Source organism: Paramisgurnus dabryanus, chromosome 1 (genome assembly GCF_030506205.2).
Source record: "Paramisgurnus dabryanus chromosome 1, PD_genome_1.1, whole genome shotgun sequence".
Lineage (NCBI taxonomy): Eukaryota > Metazoa > Chordata > Actinopteri > Cypriniformes > Cobitidae > Paramisgurnus > Paramisgurnus dabryanus.
Genome location: NC_133337.1, coordinates 13,266,497 through 13,284,053, shown reverse-complemented (window position 1 = coordinate 13,284,053; position 17,557 = coordinate 13,266,497). Strand labels below are relative to the sequence as shown.

Below are 17,557 nucleotides of genomic sequence, written 5' to 3'. Positions count from 1 at the left end.
GTTTGACTTGGTTCACTGAGATAACCATTACAAAATCAGATGAGAGCATCATACAGTTGTTCAACCAATGTAAGCCACTTGAAGTTTTAAACACAAATATCTGTGCTGTGCCTTCTCTATTGATCTACGGGTCTGTGTTTACAGATGAATACTCCATTAGACTGTTTGACATCCTTTGAACTGAGCTAATGATGTAATTTTGAGAGGTGTAAGAAGCTCTGGTTCTCAATCTTCTACATAGTGTTTTAGTAAATAGAGTGCTGGGCTCTTTGTTAAAGCCAAAATTATTGTATTAAACTGACAGATGGACAAACATTTGATTTTACAGTAAATGTTCTAACCAGATGTGATGTTATAAAGCTTGTACATATGACATCCATTTTAACCAACCCTGATCACAGTGAGGACTGTATATTAGGGCAGGTCACATTTTCCGTCTGCAAATTGTATAATGTAAACGCGCGCTAAAATCGAGAGCTCTTTTTTCCAGGCCCGTCGATGGCACAGCAGAACTTTTCAGAATGCTGAAATGTGAACTGCCAATCAGTCTTTTATTATTATTGTCTGTTTTTAATTTACCTGTAAGCATAATGCAGTTTAAGTTTGCCCCCTTATTGTTATATCTCTATAATGATCTCTAATATTTCTATTGGTGATTGATTATTCATGTGGTTTTTGTTGACTAGTGGTTTGGAGATCTGGTCACACCAGTTTGGTGGGAGGACGTTTGGCTAAAGGAGGGATTTGCTCACTACTTTGAATATATTGGGACTGACTTCCTCTTTCCAAAGTGGAACATGGTAAGATTTTTTTTTTTATCTAAATTATTTGATGCCATATGAGAGTGTAAATGTGGATATAACTGTGGACATTACTGAGTTCTGATTCTCACTATGAATATAGCCAGAAAGATGCTGGTATGCTGTTATAAAGGAAAGAAAAAAATCTGATGCATGTGATCATTTCAGTGGGCTTTACATCCTTTTGATGTAACAAAAGATGCATCCCCCTTGTAGGAGAGAAAATTATTGTTATCGTAGTATTCATCTGTTAAAAATGTTGATAATACTGTAAAAATGGACCACAAAATCTCACACTTACTAATGGAAACGTGTTTCTTATTTAATCTCTTAATCTGTATTTAAAAAGGAAAACAGGAAATGTCAAATGCTCAAATTATTTCATCTTATTGCAGAAACAAATCACGCTGTTGCACAGCTATAGTTACGTCCCTACAACATGTGCTAATGCTGTCATATTTTGCTGTATGCAATAAAACTTATGTTTATATATATATAGTCTTTTATTACTTTATTAGAAGATATGAGGCTACATATTGAAATTAATATCGCAGTGCTACAGATAAAAAGGCATTACACAGTGATACTCTGGCTTTAATGACTTGTTTCTACCCGTGTGACTCAAAAAAAAAAAAAAACGATTTGCTAATTTTCATTATGATTTACAAAATTTGATTCACTAAATTTGATTGGCAACTGTGTGTTACAAAATTAAAGAAAATTATTTAATGAACAATCAATACTGACAGCACATTAGCATCTCTGTGACAAGTCTTGATAGTAGTTGCACATGTTAAACCTCACATAGCTTACATCTCTGTTTGGAAATAGACACAGCATGCCTTTAATTCATAATGACCAGGTATCGCACGTTAGCCAATAGGTTCAATGATTGCACTCCATGGTTTTGTAATGGAGGACACGGTTAAATCTCTACTAATGAAACTGTGGAGGTATGTTTGTGACCCCATCTGTAAAACCTGCGTGGTCTAATTATGGTATTTAAAGCATCAAAGTAGTCATGACCAAAAATAAGTGATATGTCATGCATGACCTTTCAACGTGATTACGTAATACATAAAGTGCTAGACGCCAGTCCAACGTTTGTGCTAGATGAGAAGTTGAGGTTAAAAACTAAATGTTTTATTTTTGCGAAAATGACGATCGTTAAGTTAGATAAAACCCTTATGCTAAGTTGAAGCTGCACTGAAACTGCAATCTAGACCTTCAAATCATTGGGGTCAATTGAAGTCCACTATATGCACTGTAAAAAAATCCACTTCCATTTTTATGCTTATTCAACAAGGATTTAAAAGTCCTTTCAATCATCTTGTGATGTGTTGTTGTAACATTAAATCATTAAAAATGTTGTAAGTAATTAAATTTACTTTAGTGTTTCAACTTCATTTAATAAGTTACAGCAACTAATCACTAGTCAAAACAGTTGAAATTACTTGTAAATCCAAGTTGATTAAACTTAAAATGTTAGTGCAAACATTTTTTTTAGTTTCCTTAAAAACCTAATTTATTTTTGACTAAAGAAAGAAAGACATAAACTTCTTGGATGACATTGGGGTGAGTAAATTATCAGGAAAGTGGAATAATCCTTCAAAGATACAGTATCAAGGTGATATTTTCTCAAAATGTCCTTTACTTTATACCAGGGGTCTCAAACTGGCTTGGGGCCATTTCTAAGACAGACATTTCATCGAGGGGCCGCAGAGCTTTTTTTAACGTTCAAAAAAGTACAATATTTCTGTAAATGTCATGTTTAATTTCTATTATTTAATGTATAATAATACTTGAAAATATATAAGCAGTGGTTTTATCTTTTTAATATACATTATTTTATAAAAGTAAGTAAATCTTTTCTTAACCTTATCTTAAATAACTAAGACCTATTAAAACCTTGCTCTAAACTAACAAATTTAATTCCTGTATATTTATAAACTATTATAAAAAATTACCACCAGTACGTGTTTCTGTTTTGATTTATTTTGGATTGTTTTCAGTCATAGTATTGACTTCATTATGTTCTTTATTTCAGTTTTAATGAATTTTCTATTATATATGGAAAAATATGAATAAGTGAAAGTGATCCTAAAACTTTTGAATGGGTAGTCAATGTTACATAAGCAGCTAGTTGGACAGAAAAAAATAATACTTCTCTGTGTGTAATTGAATAGTAAGCTACATAATAATATATTATACTTCATTATATATCAGTAGACATACTTTTATCTTCTGTACATTTCTTCTCATCTTTTCTCTTTTCTTAACCTGGGCACTTTGATGGCTCTTTTCTTATCTGTAGTTTTAAATGTGTTGCATTAGGTTACATTTACTGTACCGCTCTGCCTCCCTATGCCGTGTCTCCATTAGATGCTGTGACTTGAGGTGAACTAGCCCCACCGCAGCTCGATCTTCTCTGAGTAACAGCTGAGTATCCACCCGGAAGTAACAAATCTTCTCTGGACAAACACTACAAAGTCCCGGCCAGATTCATTTATTTGCATGGTTACAATGATATGATTGACGCGAGGTTCAGATGAGGAATTAAAATCCGATTGTGTATTCCGTTATCCTCAACATCACGGAGTGCGCGGCTGGCTGCGTAGCAATGGGTGACACGACCCATGCCACGGAGCGCAACTTCTGCTCCCGAGCACTTTGGAAAATAATGCTTTGACTCGTTTTAACCCGTTGTTAGACGCGACATGTGAACGAACCCTTAAACGTTTAAATGAAAAACCAAACGAATATAAAACGAAGTGAATAAAAATCTTTCTGTGGGCCAGATTATGTTATATTTTTGAAAGGTGACGTGGGCTGCAGAGAGGGGGAGGGTGGGCAGCAAATGGGAGTTTGAGACCACTACTTTAAACTGAGTGATTTTTATGAAAAACAAAGACTTTGGCTGGGTTTTTGCAGGCAGGATCTCAATTATTAGTCATGCTCATTAAATAATGTTGTAGATTCTGCTTATATGCCAGTGGTTATGAATCAAGCATTCTTGTTTGTAGACAGCGTTTATAGGCAAGGACAGTGTACGCTTGAGGCCATGTGTGCCAAGTTAAGGCTAAGGACAGGCTAAATGCTAGATGACAGAGATTATAACCTTTTTAACTTTTTTTGGGAGATGTAGCTTTCTATTTTTGTGTTTTCAACCTTTAAGCCCTGCTGGAAAGCCCATCTTAGTTGGTTCAGTATACCTGGTGGTACCACTTCCTGTAGGGTATTTAATTGCACTCATACTTAATTCACGTTAATATTTAATATAAACTAAATATCCAACATTTTAAAAATACTTACATGTACATCTACTGACCCATCTTTCCTATTTAATACATCCTACTGTATGCAATCTTAAGGCGATCACACTACACTTATCCTTCTACTGACTTTCATACATATGCATGCAAATGTGTTAGACCGGAAACGCATGATATTTTGCTGCATACCAAAGTTTAAATATGGTGAATACTGACCTGCAAGGTCGTATCACGTGAAGACATGTGACAAGTAGAACATTGGTACTGTATCAAGGTGTGACTTTTCTCCACTGAAAAGCAAAGATGGACCCATTTTCGCAGCAACGTCCGAAAAATTTTCAGATACTCAAAGTCTAGTGTAAGCGCCCCATCAGTCATGGGCATCAACCGGGAACCTTTTTACATCTGATGAGCTTTGATGGAAAAACTTCAGCAGCTGCTTGATAGCACATGCATTTCACCTCAAGATGAATATTTCATACTTAATAGATGGAGTCTAAACATAAACTGGGATATGATTTGGCAAAGCTCTATAAGAGGTCATTAAATTGGGCAACAGATCCTTCAGCTGCTCACACCTCTTCTTTCTCATGTCTATCTTGTCATCCTCCATCTGGATACCATTTAGACTTTTATAGAAGCTGATTGCCCATTAGGCATTGCCCCAGGGTCACTGTCCAGAACGCTGGGCAGCATTGCGGTCTGTGTCCTTAACAGTAATTGACTCGTTGATTTTAAAAAGTTGCTGGTTTCTCCAAGACCTTCTGTCAGAAGATAAATATGAAGGCTACATTATTGCAACAGTCCATTAAGCAATGCACATGCAATGTATCTAGAAGTTATTGACCAAAGATGTAACTCCATCGAAGGGAATTTCACCCATCATTAGCTGCTGCCTTTAGTCAATGGAACTCAAGAAAGGGTCATTTCATTTTAAAGCCAGAGCAGAAAGCCATCCAACTAACATGGATCGATTTGTTTTTCATAAGCTTTGGTTATATGTTAATGTGTTTTATGCCTCATGTCATTTTGTTAACCTTCAGCAGATCTTTATCCACCTTATTTTTGATGTAAATGTTGGCGCCGCCATCTTTGAGCTCCTTTGTGTAAGACTTCCGGTGTGCAAGCTAATGGTAGTCATATTGCTAGTGACACGCCGTTTTGATTGGCGTGTTAATGAAATCCAGGAAGACCAGCATAATTTGTGCAGTTAGGGGTTGCCATAATAGCTGGTACAAACGCAGTACATTTCTGCAAAACATTTAACCATATAACACACATGCACACACCCATGATCTGTATCCACACATACATTATTATACATTTTAAAACAACTAATATTATGCTGATTAAAAAAAATGCTGAGTTAGCTGGTTTGTTTATTCTGCTACTACAAATTATTAGAAAAATGCGATTACAGTACAGAATATATATGACGACAAACTGCTTATTAGTTAATGTTTATAACAGTTCTTAAAGTGTTTGTGCGTACTTTTGTTATGTTTTAAATGAAAAAGCTAATAATTTTAAAATAAGCAAATCATTTCATAAGCTCCTGTCTCCATCTAGTGCATAAGAAACAATGAGTGCGTTTACATGCACAGTCTTATGCCGATTATGCTTAATAAACTGATAAGATGTGGGGTCATGTAAACGCGTTAAACGGGTTTCCTTTATCGGGGAAAGCCCATAAACAGCGTAAGCAAAACCCGATCGGCACAGGTAGTTTTTTGCTCATTATGCCGATTTCACGTGGCATGTAAACACCTTAACCGGCTTTCTCACGGTTTTGTCCATGTGCGCATGTCTCCGCGTGTGAGCGATAAACGTCAGACGCGGAAGTAAGCGCAAAGTAACACATAAAAGTCTCCGCTCGACTAAAGCAGTTGGCAGAGAAACTGTTAAAATAGAAGCTTATGTTACATTTACAGGTTCTGCAGACACGAGGAGAGATACAACAGTACAGCTTAAGACAGATATGTCGTTGACTTTTTGAACGACTATTGTGTTCTATAGGCGGTGACGTCACTGCCTGCGAGAAAACTGATAATTCTTCAAGTCCCATGTAAACGCAGTTGTCTGCATAGCCAGCTTATTGATTTGCATGTAAACGCATGAAAACAGTTTTCTGTAATAAGCTGATTTTTGATAGTTATCCGCTTATTCTGTGCATGTAAATGTACTCAATGTAATATTTTCATCAAACGAAAACAATACTGAATACATGTAATAGTTTAATATGTTTATTATGGTTTGTTCAAATAACTTACAAAGTGTTGAATGAGAAAGAAGCTGCTGACTGTCAGACCGTGTGAAGCTTGATGTGTCCCCATAAAAACTCAATTGCCGTTTAAAAAAAACAACACACCAGAGGGACAGTTGTGACATTTTAAACCATTGCTTTGGTCTATTCCATGTACAAACACTGTGCTTTTATAGTTGCCCATTGAAGACCCATCAAAATGACCAACAACAATGATTGAATATATATCTTTATATGATCTATCAGGATACTTCTTAACTTTTTTTCTCTTCATACGTGGCAGGTGTAGTGAAAATTAACCATAACTGTTTAAATCATGTTTTATGCATGCTCCAATAACACTGTTTGATACCGGCTGGCTATTGAAACAGGTGTCTCACAAAAATGGAAATATGTAACATCACTTACTTCTGCATACAAATAAAAGGTGAATAATATGAGATGGAAAGGTTTGGTTAAATGATGGTGGTTTAATCAAATTACAAGGAATCAGGTTTCACTTTTCAAATATTTTTCTAAACTTATAGGATGTTAAAAAGTGGTTCAAGCTTTGAAAATTTTGTTTCGGTTTGGATAGCAATGGCTTTTGGATAGAGATTGTCTTAGATTGACATAAAAACCTATTAATGGATTTAAAATTTGTGTCTGGATTAATTTCAGTATGTTGTTTGTTTGCGCCTAAATCGTTTGATTTAAACTTCATGCCGTGCTGGATTAATGTCTTAAATAGGATTTTGATCAAGCTGCCAAAAGCTTTAATACATAAGAATTATTCATAATGCATCTGAGAATAAATGTGAAATAAAAAATATTAAGAATTATAGTCAAACTTGTTAATAATCTTGATAGTTTGCTAGCTCTCTCTTACTTATTTTGCTTATTTAATAAATATGAGCAAATAATAAAATATGAATTGAGTTTATATTTGAACTGTCATTTTGAATTTGATCAGTCATCACATTGTGGCCCATTATGATGATGCTCTGAATATGAACTTGCGGTGTAATGGTTTCATATTTAATTCATAATCTCTCATTAATATTTAATGCATTTATACAGTAACTGACATACTTTCACTTTCGATTAAGTAACAGGAAAACAATGACTGATATGACTGAAGCACATTTTCTGGATTATATGAGAGTTTCTGGTGTTGATATGCTTATTTTATGCTGATGTTTGTTTATGCATTTATTTATTTTTTCTGCTGATTGTCAGTATTTTTAAAATTTTAATTTAAACTTTAGGTTTCTATGGTTATACAGTCATAATATTTTTTTGTTCAATGAGCTTCCCTTATACAGAAGTCCTACAGTATGGGTGGTCCATGGAAATACCATGGTGAATTGAATTGCATGCTGCTCTGAGGTCCTTGATAATCACATAAAACAAAAAAGTAATATTGTAATAACATTTATAGCAATTTAATATTAAAACATGTTTAGTTGTTATTGCCTCAGAATGGTTTTCCTTTATTTTCCGGAGTAAAGGCTTTATTTGTGTATCAGTATGTGTGAATTTCATAGGTTTGACAGGTGATACTGTAAAAAATAATAAAGTAGACCAGATGTAACCAAGTCTCTGTCCTCTCTCTCTCTCTCTCCATCTGCAGGAGAATCAGAGATTTCTGACTGATGTACTACATGAGGTGATGTTATTGGACGGTTTGGCCAGTTCTCATCCAATCTCTCAAGAGGTGTTTGAAGCCACAGACATTGACAGGGTGTTTGACTGGATCGCATATAAGAAGGCAAGAGCAGCTCTCATCATCTGATGTAGGATGGATTACAGTATGTTGGTATCTCAGAATGAATCATTTTGTGGTCAACCTTTTGTTTTTCATTTTAAAAAATTTACTCAGAATTTCACAAATTTATCATGAATAAAAAACAATATTGCAGGTTTTAGTTGGTCAATGGCATATTTTTATTTTTAAGTTGCATTTGCTGTTTAAACAACGTGGCGCTGGACGTGAAAATGATAACTGCGTTGGGCTGAATTGAGCTAAAAACACTTGCGTGTGTATAATAGGGCCCTTAGTTTGTTTGCCATTTTTTTTCTCTCTAAAGTTGTTCTCGTTTTATACTGTATGTGTGATTTCTGATTTCAATAGTGTTATGCTGTTATACTCCTTTTCAGATATACAAGAGATATAGTTTAATTAAAAGAACTGAGATTTCCACTGAGAGATTGTGAGGTTTTATGTCCTCAAGAGACTCTAGTGCCAGAGTAAACATTTCATCTCACACCAGACATAATCTATTTCATTACCATGTCATTATAAACACATGCTGTATCTGAAAGTCATTCAAATCATTAAAGAAAATTTGTATTCACTGATCGAGCATGTAATGTACATACAATACACATTTTTTTTTATAAAATTTCTCATGCTTTTACCTTCGTCCACCAATAGCCTTGTCAGCTGCCAACCAGCTATGTGCAGGTTTGTGATTGGTGCTTGCAGAAAGCTTTTATTTTTTCTGAATTCTGTCATAGTCCTGACTCCGCATCACTTCTTTCTCACGATCTATAAATTATCAAACCACACATCACCAGATTTGCTAACAGGTAGTGACACAGTACACAGGAATTGGGTTGTCAAAGTAACTTGATGTCTTAAGACTCATAAACAGAACAAAATCTATTATGGAGCCCTAGTTTACATATACTCCAAAAATGGCTTGGTTATTTTTGACCCATAATAGGTAAATATTGGACAGAACACACTGCTGGGTTAAAATTGACCTAATGCTGGGTTGTTTTAAACCAAATGTTGGGTTATTACACCCTAAGAATGCATAACAACAACCCACCATTGGGTCGTTTTAGCCCAGCATGTGTTCTGTCCAATATTTACCCATTATGGGTCAAAAATAACACAGCCATTTTTAGAGTATACATTTTTGTTGTACGTTATTGTATGGTGCCTTTGTGTACTACATAAACAGTATAGTAATTAAAAGTAGTATTAATAAACAATTATTAGGTAACATGTAAAACAATGTATGTAACTAATATGCTGCCAGAAAATGTGCATTGACTCTTAACATAATTAGTAATGTAAACTTTCAAAGAGTCAAATAATTTGATCTCTCAGTTAAAAATAAATTAAATTAAACTAATAACTATTTACTGTGTGTCTGCAGGGAGCCGCTCTGATCCGTATGTTGGCTAATGTCATGGGACAACCGGTATTCCAGAGAGGACTTAATGTAAGTCCCTCTCTCTCTCATTCTCTGTCTCTGTGTGTCTCTCTCTCTCCCACTCTCTCTAACCTCATTCACACAGACCTTTGGTCCCAGAAAATACCCTTAAATTGCCAGACAAGCGTCTGTGTGAACACAAACTCATCCCGTTAATCTTCTGGGATCGTTGCCGGAAAGAAGACCTAGTCAGATACACGGAAAACCCTTTGTGTGAACAAGAAGCCGAAACAATGCCGTAGTGGCCGTGTCGTAAAGTTATGGTTCAGCTCCTTAAAACGAGAGATAACATGCATATAAACATTCAACACGAGAAATGTCGCAAACTAGATTGAAGCAGTTATCAGGAAATGATAAATATGAGACAAAAACAATGACGCACGTGCCGTAGTGAGGACGCGCATGTCGTGGCAACATGAAGTTGGTTCAACTCTTTAAAATGAGGGATTTACAACATTCACAACGAGAAATGTCAGCAAACTGGACTGAAGCAGATATCAGGTAAATTAACTCTTCACTTACTGCGTTGAAACGGATATCATTCAGCAGCATAAAAGAATATCGCGTCACGTGCTCATTTGAGCTATAATAAACGAAAATTCCTGTGTGTCATCCCAACAAGATATATCATTCAGCTCCTCAAAATGCGGGTTTTAAATGCATATAAACAATCACGATGAGAAATGTCTGAAAACTGTTTTAAAGCAGAGATCAGGGAGCTCGTCAAATATCCACTCAGAAGCTGAGATCATTCACCAGCATTAGAACGGCGTGTCACGCGCTTCTTTATAATCTTATCATGAACAAAAATGCACGCAAGTGGTTTCTGGAAAGAGAAATAATAAATAATATGCAAACTTCAGATGCTGCGTATAAGAGAGGGCGGGACTTTCAACAGGTCACGAGTCTTTTCGGGACCATAGATGCCGGCTAATCATGGCAGTGTGAATGAACAAAAAAAGCGAAGGATCCCGGAAAAATCCAGGATGCCTTTCCCGTGTATTTTCCGGAATGTCTGTGTGAAAATGGATTCTGTCTCTGTGACCCCCACGTAATGAATGTTGGGAGTCATAAATTCTCAAGACCTCTGAGATTGTTTCGAATGTGATATATGATTTTTCTACAAGTGTTTAGAGGATTATGCAGTTTACATGAGATGTTTAACTTTAGAGCTGTAACAGTTTGTCACGTGTCATGCGATGCATCACGCTTGAGTTGAAAGCAGCACATGTTTATTTAAGAGATATGTTTCATATCAGAAATACTGACGGTCAGAAATATTTCAATAGTAATCTGCTGATAGTTTTGTCTTACTAAAATGAGTTTTGTCTGTACATCTTCTTTTGTGTAGTGATGTCAGTAATGGATATCCAGGGCTGAGTATTAGTTCTAGCCTTTGTTGTGGATTTTACATAACACACAAACATTTGATACAACGGAAGGATGTTAAAAGATCCCGAAATTTATTTTTATCTTTTACCTAACAGTTAAAGCCCATTTAAATGCAAACTGTCATGAGCACCAATACTTGTGGATGTTACTGTAGATCCTACAATCTAACTACATTTTAAAATTCTTCATTGTAAACATATTTTCTGTATTCAGGACATTTAAGCCATGTTGTTGAAGGTCTGAACCAGAGGCAGTTGGTTAAAACACAGGTGGGAGTGGTCTCTCATACTGGAAATTAAAAACCATGTTGTAGAGCTCTTTGATACGCTTTCTTGCTTACATTTCTACAACAGGGACACAATCCTCTCTTATCCACTGTTGCATTTATTGTATCTGCATAACTAAAGCTAACAGACTGACAGCTCTGTGTTCATTTATGCTTAACCATCAGTCACGCTGTTGTTGATATCCAGACCACTATGAGCACTCTCTGTCTCTAGGTGGGTTTCTATCACCCCGATTTTATGCGCATGTTGAAGTATCGCATAAGATACGGGTTATGTTAAATGCCAAATTTCTAATAAAAATCTTTTAATTCGCAAAAAAGTTTTTATGCTTGCTTGAGGTGGTTTTTGCGTAAATGCGAATAATGGGAAGTGGAAACCTATTTGCCGAATAAATTCTGACATAGCGAACATTAAACCCACGTTACTGATCATCTAGCTGTTTTTGCTGTAGTTGTTTTTATCATATATGGAGCTTGACATCGTCGCAAAGCCCTTGCTGCTAGTGCACTACATCAAAAATCCAGCATTTCTTTTTCTGTGCACATCATTCAGTTTGGCAATTACAAGCTGCTGTGCTATGAAATGTATAACTAGCCCAATCATAACTAAATGCAGTCCTGTCTCCATTTTATAAGCGTGCTTTGTTTTATTTACAGTTGGTTACCAATACTACCTTTATTCGCTTAAATAACTTGATAGAAATGCACCAAATTCATATTTTGAAAAAATTTGCTTCACGTTTGGATGGAAACCCCACTTCTGTTACTCTTTTTCTTTCCTTCTCTCTCTTATTTACACACTCTGTACATACCCATTTTTAGATATGAATCTAATATGAGAAATGTAAAAAAAATGGCTGACCAAAAAGCTGTTGCACACTTCAAGTGGAAGTCAGACTTTATCCTCTGGATGTTATTTGGATTCAATGGTCCGTAGTCATGTTTGTCAGCGCTCAGCAGGTACCTGACAGCTCGTGGGATCCAAGCAGTGTTAATGGCCCCTTGCCAGTGATTTGTTTTGAACACAAGATAAAATAGCCAGAAATCTCTAGATTCGGTTTCTGATCTCTCAGCAGCTTAGATGTTCTGTCTCATTATCAATGCGTTTAGCTGCTTCTGTCTGCCTTCATCTGTCTTTCCTCTTTTGTGAAAAGTCTGTCTCTTTTTAATCAGTGGGGTGAATAGATAAACACCTCACCAACAATCCACCTTTATTGCCTAACGACATTGCTTTCATATTCAAGAAAACTGTCTTATTTCTCCTCGTATCACTTTTAGGGGAAAGTTGTTGGTTAAGGAGCATGAATAATGAATTATGATCTACTTTGGCTGTTGTGCTAAAGATGTTTGCAAAATATTAGATAACTATGTTTTGGTTCCATTATGTATGCAAATTGGATAACCAGTATCATGAACTGATGTGGTTGCATTATTGAATTAGTTAATTTGGTTCAAAATACCCTTAGCACATGCTTGTGCCCAATTAACTCTTTCCCCACCATTGACGTGTTGACTCGTCAATTAAGAGAAAACACTTTCCTGCCAATGCAGAGTTTTTCTGCAGTACTTTGTGAATGGAAATTTTCTAATTAGTTAATGATAAATAGATTGCCATTAAAGTGAAATTACTGAACCTAAACATAAGAGCCTGACAAAAATGCTAATTTACAAGAAACATGTCAGATGCACTTAGAGGGAGGTGAAGGTGAAAACACTGTCGATAACTGTTGATTGGTTAGAGAGAATTCTCACTACCAGCGTTATCGTTAAAAGCAAGATTGACTTTACCTCCTTCGTGCTTGCGCTGTCTTGAGCAAACCTGTTGTCATTTGTGCTTTGTTGTAAGATCCAAAAACATACATAAGCTAAGAATCAGGAACACCATATCAGTGTTTTCTTTGCAGTTTGTGGCGGCACAGCATTTTTGCAACTTAAATGAGGCTCAGCAGAGCGCATCCCCTAATGCCACGGGTATTTATACAGAAAATTTTATGTGAGACAGAGTTAGTGATAAACGTGGTGGTCAATTTAGATTTTGTGACGGACTGACAAATAAATCAATGTTTTGGAAACACTGCATTCCAACAATGCTCGCTCCCACTTTTTGTATGATGTCACAGCAGTAGGAAGCAAATATAATGACACGCCTATTATCCCTACCCCTCTAAAGTAGAACTAAACTCAATAGAAATGCTAACCAAGCCCCAGAGTCAGGTGAGCTGACATGACCTGACCCGTGGGGTACTATGCAATGGAAAAGCCCCATTATTCATGACTCCAGCAGTTGGGAGTAAATTACACTTTTGCAGGTTATGGGTTTATCGCTCAGTTACTTGAATGTCTTGCCGAGAAATGTTGTACTAAAGGGAAAAGATGTCCCCTACAGGCTTTCTTATCAGATGAATAATAAGTGTGCACTCTAGGATCAGACTCTATTCATATTGGTGATGCAGAATAGAGACACTCATAATTTAGCTTTTAGAGCTGCGTCTCTTTGAGAGGTTCACATTTACAGTATGTTTATTCACTTAGCAGGTTCTTTTATCCATAGCGATTTGTAAATGAAGAAACATCACAAGCAATTTGTCATGATAAACTTAGTGAGTATAAGTAATTTATCAGGAAGGTTAACAGTGTACTTGAATGCCCTACATAACTCATATTTCTGTGCATAATTGACTGAACTTTGATATAAAGACATCTAGTTTTATTATAATGTGTTAAATGATACAGCATACTGTAGCTTTTATAATTCATAAACCCCACATTTTGAGCAAAAAGCAGAGATAATTCCATTTTTGTGACAGACTTTTCATAGAGATCCCATTCAGAGCGATCTTTAAAACAGACACGGATATGCAGCCGCTTGCCATAGGGCAATACTTCCGGGTTTAAAAAGTTGCGGAAGGGCCACCTGGTGGATAGTAGCGGTATTGCGGAAAGACGGAAAATCTCGTCATTGGCGGGGAAGCATTTTCTCTTAATTGACGAGATATCTCGTCAATGGCGGTGAAAGAGTTAACAAAGCACACTTTGAACATGGAGCAACTATGAAACGGTATGAACATTTTTAAGGTTGCACCGATATATCGGCCGATGACGCTTGCTATGCTTCTCAATGAATTAAGGTGAAATGCCTCTTCATCCAAAAGCCAGGGGGCGCTCTCGTGCAGAAACTCAATATGCGCTGTAGACAAATAACAATACACACGCTGCTATGATGACACACAGCACCAGGAAATGGCTTATGAATATATTTATATTGCTGTTCTTCAAACCTTTTAGGGAACGGTTAAACCGTAATTAAAAAGTGACGCAGTAATTGGATTTGGAGGATTCGGAGGTTACATATTTAGGTGCAATGTTAATGCCATGATTGTTTTAAATGTATAACATGATTTTGACATGTACAATAGAAATACCTTGTACATGGCATAGGGCAAAATTCAATTGCCTCAATGCTAAATGTAACATATTTTGACATCATCTAAAAGCAGTAAAATGCTGTACTTTTGTTTGTACAGCATCTTACTCATTCTGTTACAAACTAATGCAGCATTGAGTTAAACCACATAATCAACCTATAATTGGTCTCCTTATGGTCCTCCTCGAACTGACAGCCAATCACATGCAAACAGCTGCTACCGATTTGCGTATAGTAGACATTGAAGTGCCAGGATTAGCAATGTTACTGTTACTTGACCACCTACATTTACCTTCCCTACGCAGTTTAAGTCCTCTGTGTTCCAGTGCTTAAAATGACAAAAAGTTTAGTCAAATGTGTGATGTGGGTTTTGTGTTTATTTGCGTCTCTGTCTGTTTGCAGGATTACTTGATGACGCACATGTATGGGAACGCAGCGAGAGATGACTTGTGGAACAAACTCTCTCAGGTAAGATTTTATACATTCAAATCTTGTGCTCTTTAGCCTCTGTGTGTTAGATCTTCATCCATTATAACTGGGGTCAGTGAGCACTGAACGGCAAGTAAAATTGTGTGTATAACCTACTTACATTCAGCCAGAATCTCCTGCAGGCAAAGTTAAAGATTCATTACTGCAAATGGACAACATGAACTTTCGCTGGTTTTTATCACCTAATCACGTCTACAAAAAAGATTTTATAGAAACACTAAGTGGGAATTATTTAATATTCCCAAATTTAATTGGGACGTTTTTCCCAATCCTTTGAGTTTTCTTTTAAAGTTTACACTTTAATGTTTCATGCTGGTGAAATCTGACCAAACTTTAATGTGAAAATGTGCTTTGTTTAAAATGTTAATGGATACTGCAACTGTTGGCTGATTCCAGCAATTTAATTGACCCCAAATATCTCATGACAGTTCTTTATTAGCAGTGATTTGTGTAACATCAAGAAGTGTAACATTATTGCTCAACCGCAGGGACTCTCAAACTCCACTGAGAGGTAAGTTCAGAAAATCCAAAGTGCAGTTTAATTTAAAGGAACACTATGTAGTTTTTTTACCTTTAAATAATGTCTTCAAAATTATTTCAGTGATAGAACAACTTTTAACTGGACAAATTGTCCTGTTGCTGCAACCTGAGCAGCCTCCTAGCTGCTACAAGCACACTCTGAAAGTGGCGGTGGAGGGTAGGAAACACAGCCCCGCCCCTCCCCCTGCCTGCAGAAGAGTGTCTGATACCAGGCACTGTTGCGCTTTTCAACCACATGGGGGAGCTGTAAGTCATTTTTACATGGAAACTACATAGTGTTGCTTTAACAAAGATGTTAACATTAATTTAGTTTATTTTACAACACAGATTTAGTGTGGCAAAATCAACACAGAGACATTGGGAAACACTGGGTTATATAGATTCAGATTCAAATAGGTAATATATACATTTATATATACACTGTCTAATCAAGTGTAACAACTTACGTTTGGGTTGTGTCCGAAATAGCCCACTATACCCTTAAATAATACACTTTTAGGAGGACAGACATTTTTTTGTAGTGTCTGAAATTATAGTGGACATTATCAAGTGCACTTATTCAATCTTGTAGTGCACCACAAAAGCTAGCTGCCTCTTTAATGTTGGGCGTGTGCCAAAGGAACTCCAGCCTTTCGACACAAGATGGTTCCTACTTCCGCTGCTTATGTCCAAATTTACTCACTCTTTTTCATTCACACATTAAAGTGGACTATATAAGTGAACTAATGTGGGAATAGTGAATGAGGGGTAGCACTTTACTTTGCATTTACTACTACAATGACTTGGCTAGTCTCTTTGATCACTGTGTTATTATGCCATAACATTTAAAAGTAACCATGTACTTACCAACTTTTGACTCCTTCATAACACCATCAAGCTGGTGTAATTACAGAAATATTACTTCACGATAAGTAAATACTGAACATTTACCATTTAGCAAGTACATATCCACTACATGTATTACTATTTTATTGTACAGTAGGAAAAATAATGTTTTTTTCAACCCAGCGTTGGGTCAAAAAGGGACGAGCCTAGCCCACTGGGTTGTAATTTAACCCATGCTGGATTGTTTCAACCCAAAATGCTGCATTGTTGGGTCAAATATAAACACTTTCTGGGTTAATTCAGGGCTCGAAATTGCGACTATTTTGGTCGCATATGCGACCGAAATTTAATCTGTGCGACCTTAAAAAATATTTGGGAGCATTTCTGCGACTGCCCATTTTGTTGTGGTGTGACTTGATTTAGATTGTAATGCTGCATGCTGCTGTCCCAGGTTCAGTGTTCTCTCCAACGTTACATAACCAATCAAATTTCACCATTAAGTTCTTGCGTTTAATCAAAACTGTAGATTGGGGAATATGAGCGTCAATCATTCTTTGTTGCCGTGCTACGTTGGTACGTGAAGCGCGAAAATGTGAAAAGACGAACCGCGAGCATGACGAGAACGAGCCGATTACTACTGTAATTAATGACGACGATCCGGATTCAAATGCGACTCCACCACCGGAAAATAAGACTTGACGTTAAACCTTTCGGAGAGAGTGGCTTTAAAGATTTCGAGTGTCTCCGCTATGAAAATGGCTCGATGTAACTTACTGTGTTTACTGTAAATCCTATAAAACGGTGTTGGTGGCGGAATCAAAACATTTTAAGTGCCAGATCTTGCTTAAACATGCCGAAGTGCCAAAAACTGTGTCGTGACAAATGTGTTCATTATTGATGGAGACACCGACCTGTCTGTCAAAGAGTGTTTGATAGTGTATGTGCGCATGCACTGGTGAATGGACATCCGACAAACATCCTTGTGGTCCATGTTGATGTGGAACACGACAATGCTGATGGTATGTTTTTGTTGTATTTTTTAAAACATTGCCTATTTAGT

At 36.5% G+C, this 17,557-nt stretch overlaps 1 protein-coding gene across 1 annotated transcript in view; it reads left to right on the top strand.

Annotated features, from left to right (window-relative positions):
- Positions 1–17,557, top strand: part of LOC135760667 (thyrotropin-releasing hormone-degrading ectoenzyme-like) — a 105,906-nt gene that overhangs the window by 48,133 nt on the left and 40,216 nt on the right. Inside the window, exons 6-9 of the mRNA XM_065274750.1 lie at positions 687–800; positions 7,948–8,085; positions 9,485–9,550; positions 15,046–15,111. Of these exons, the coding sequence (XP_065130822.1) occupies positions 687–800; positions 7,948–8,085; positions 9,485–9,550; positions 15,046–15,111 (384 nt within the window). The remainder of the gene's footprint in view (positions 1–686; positions 801–7,947; positions 8,086–9,484; positions 9,551–15,045; positions 15,112–17,557) is intronic.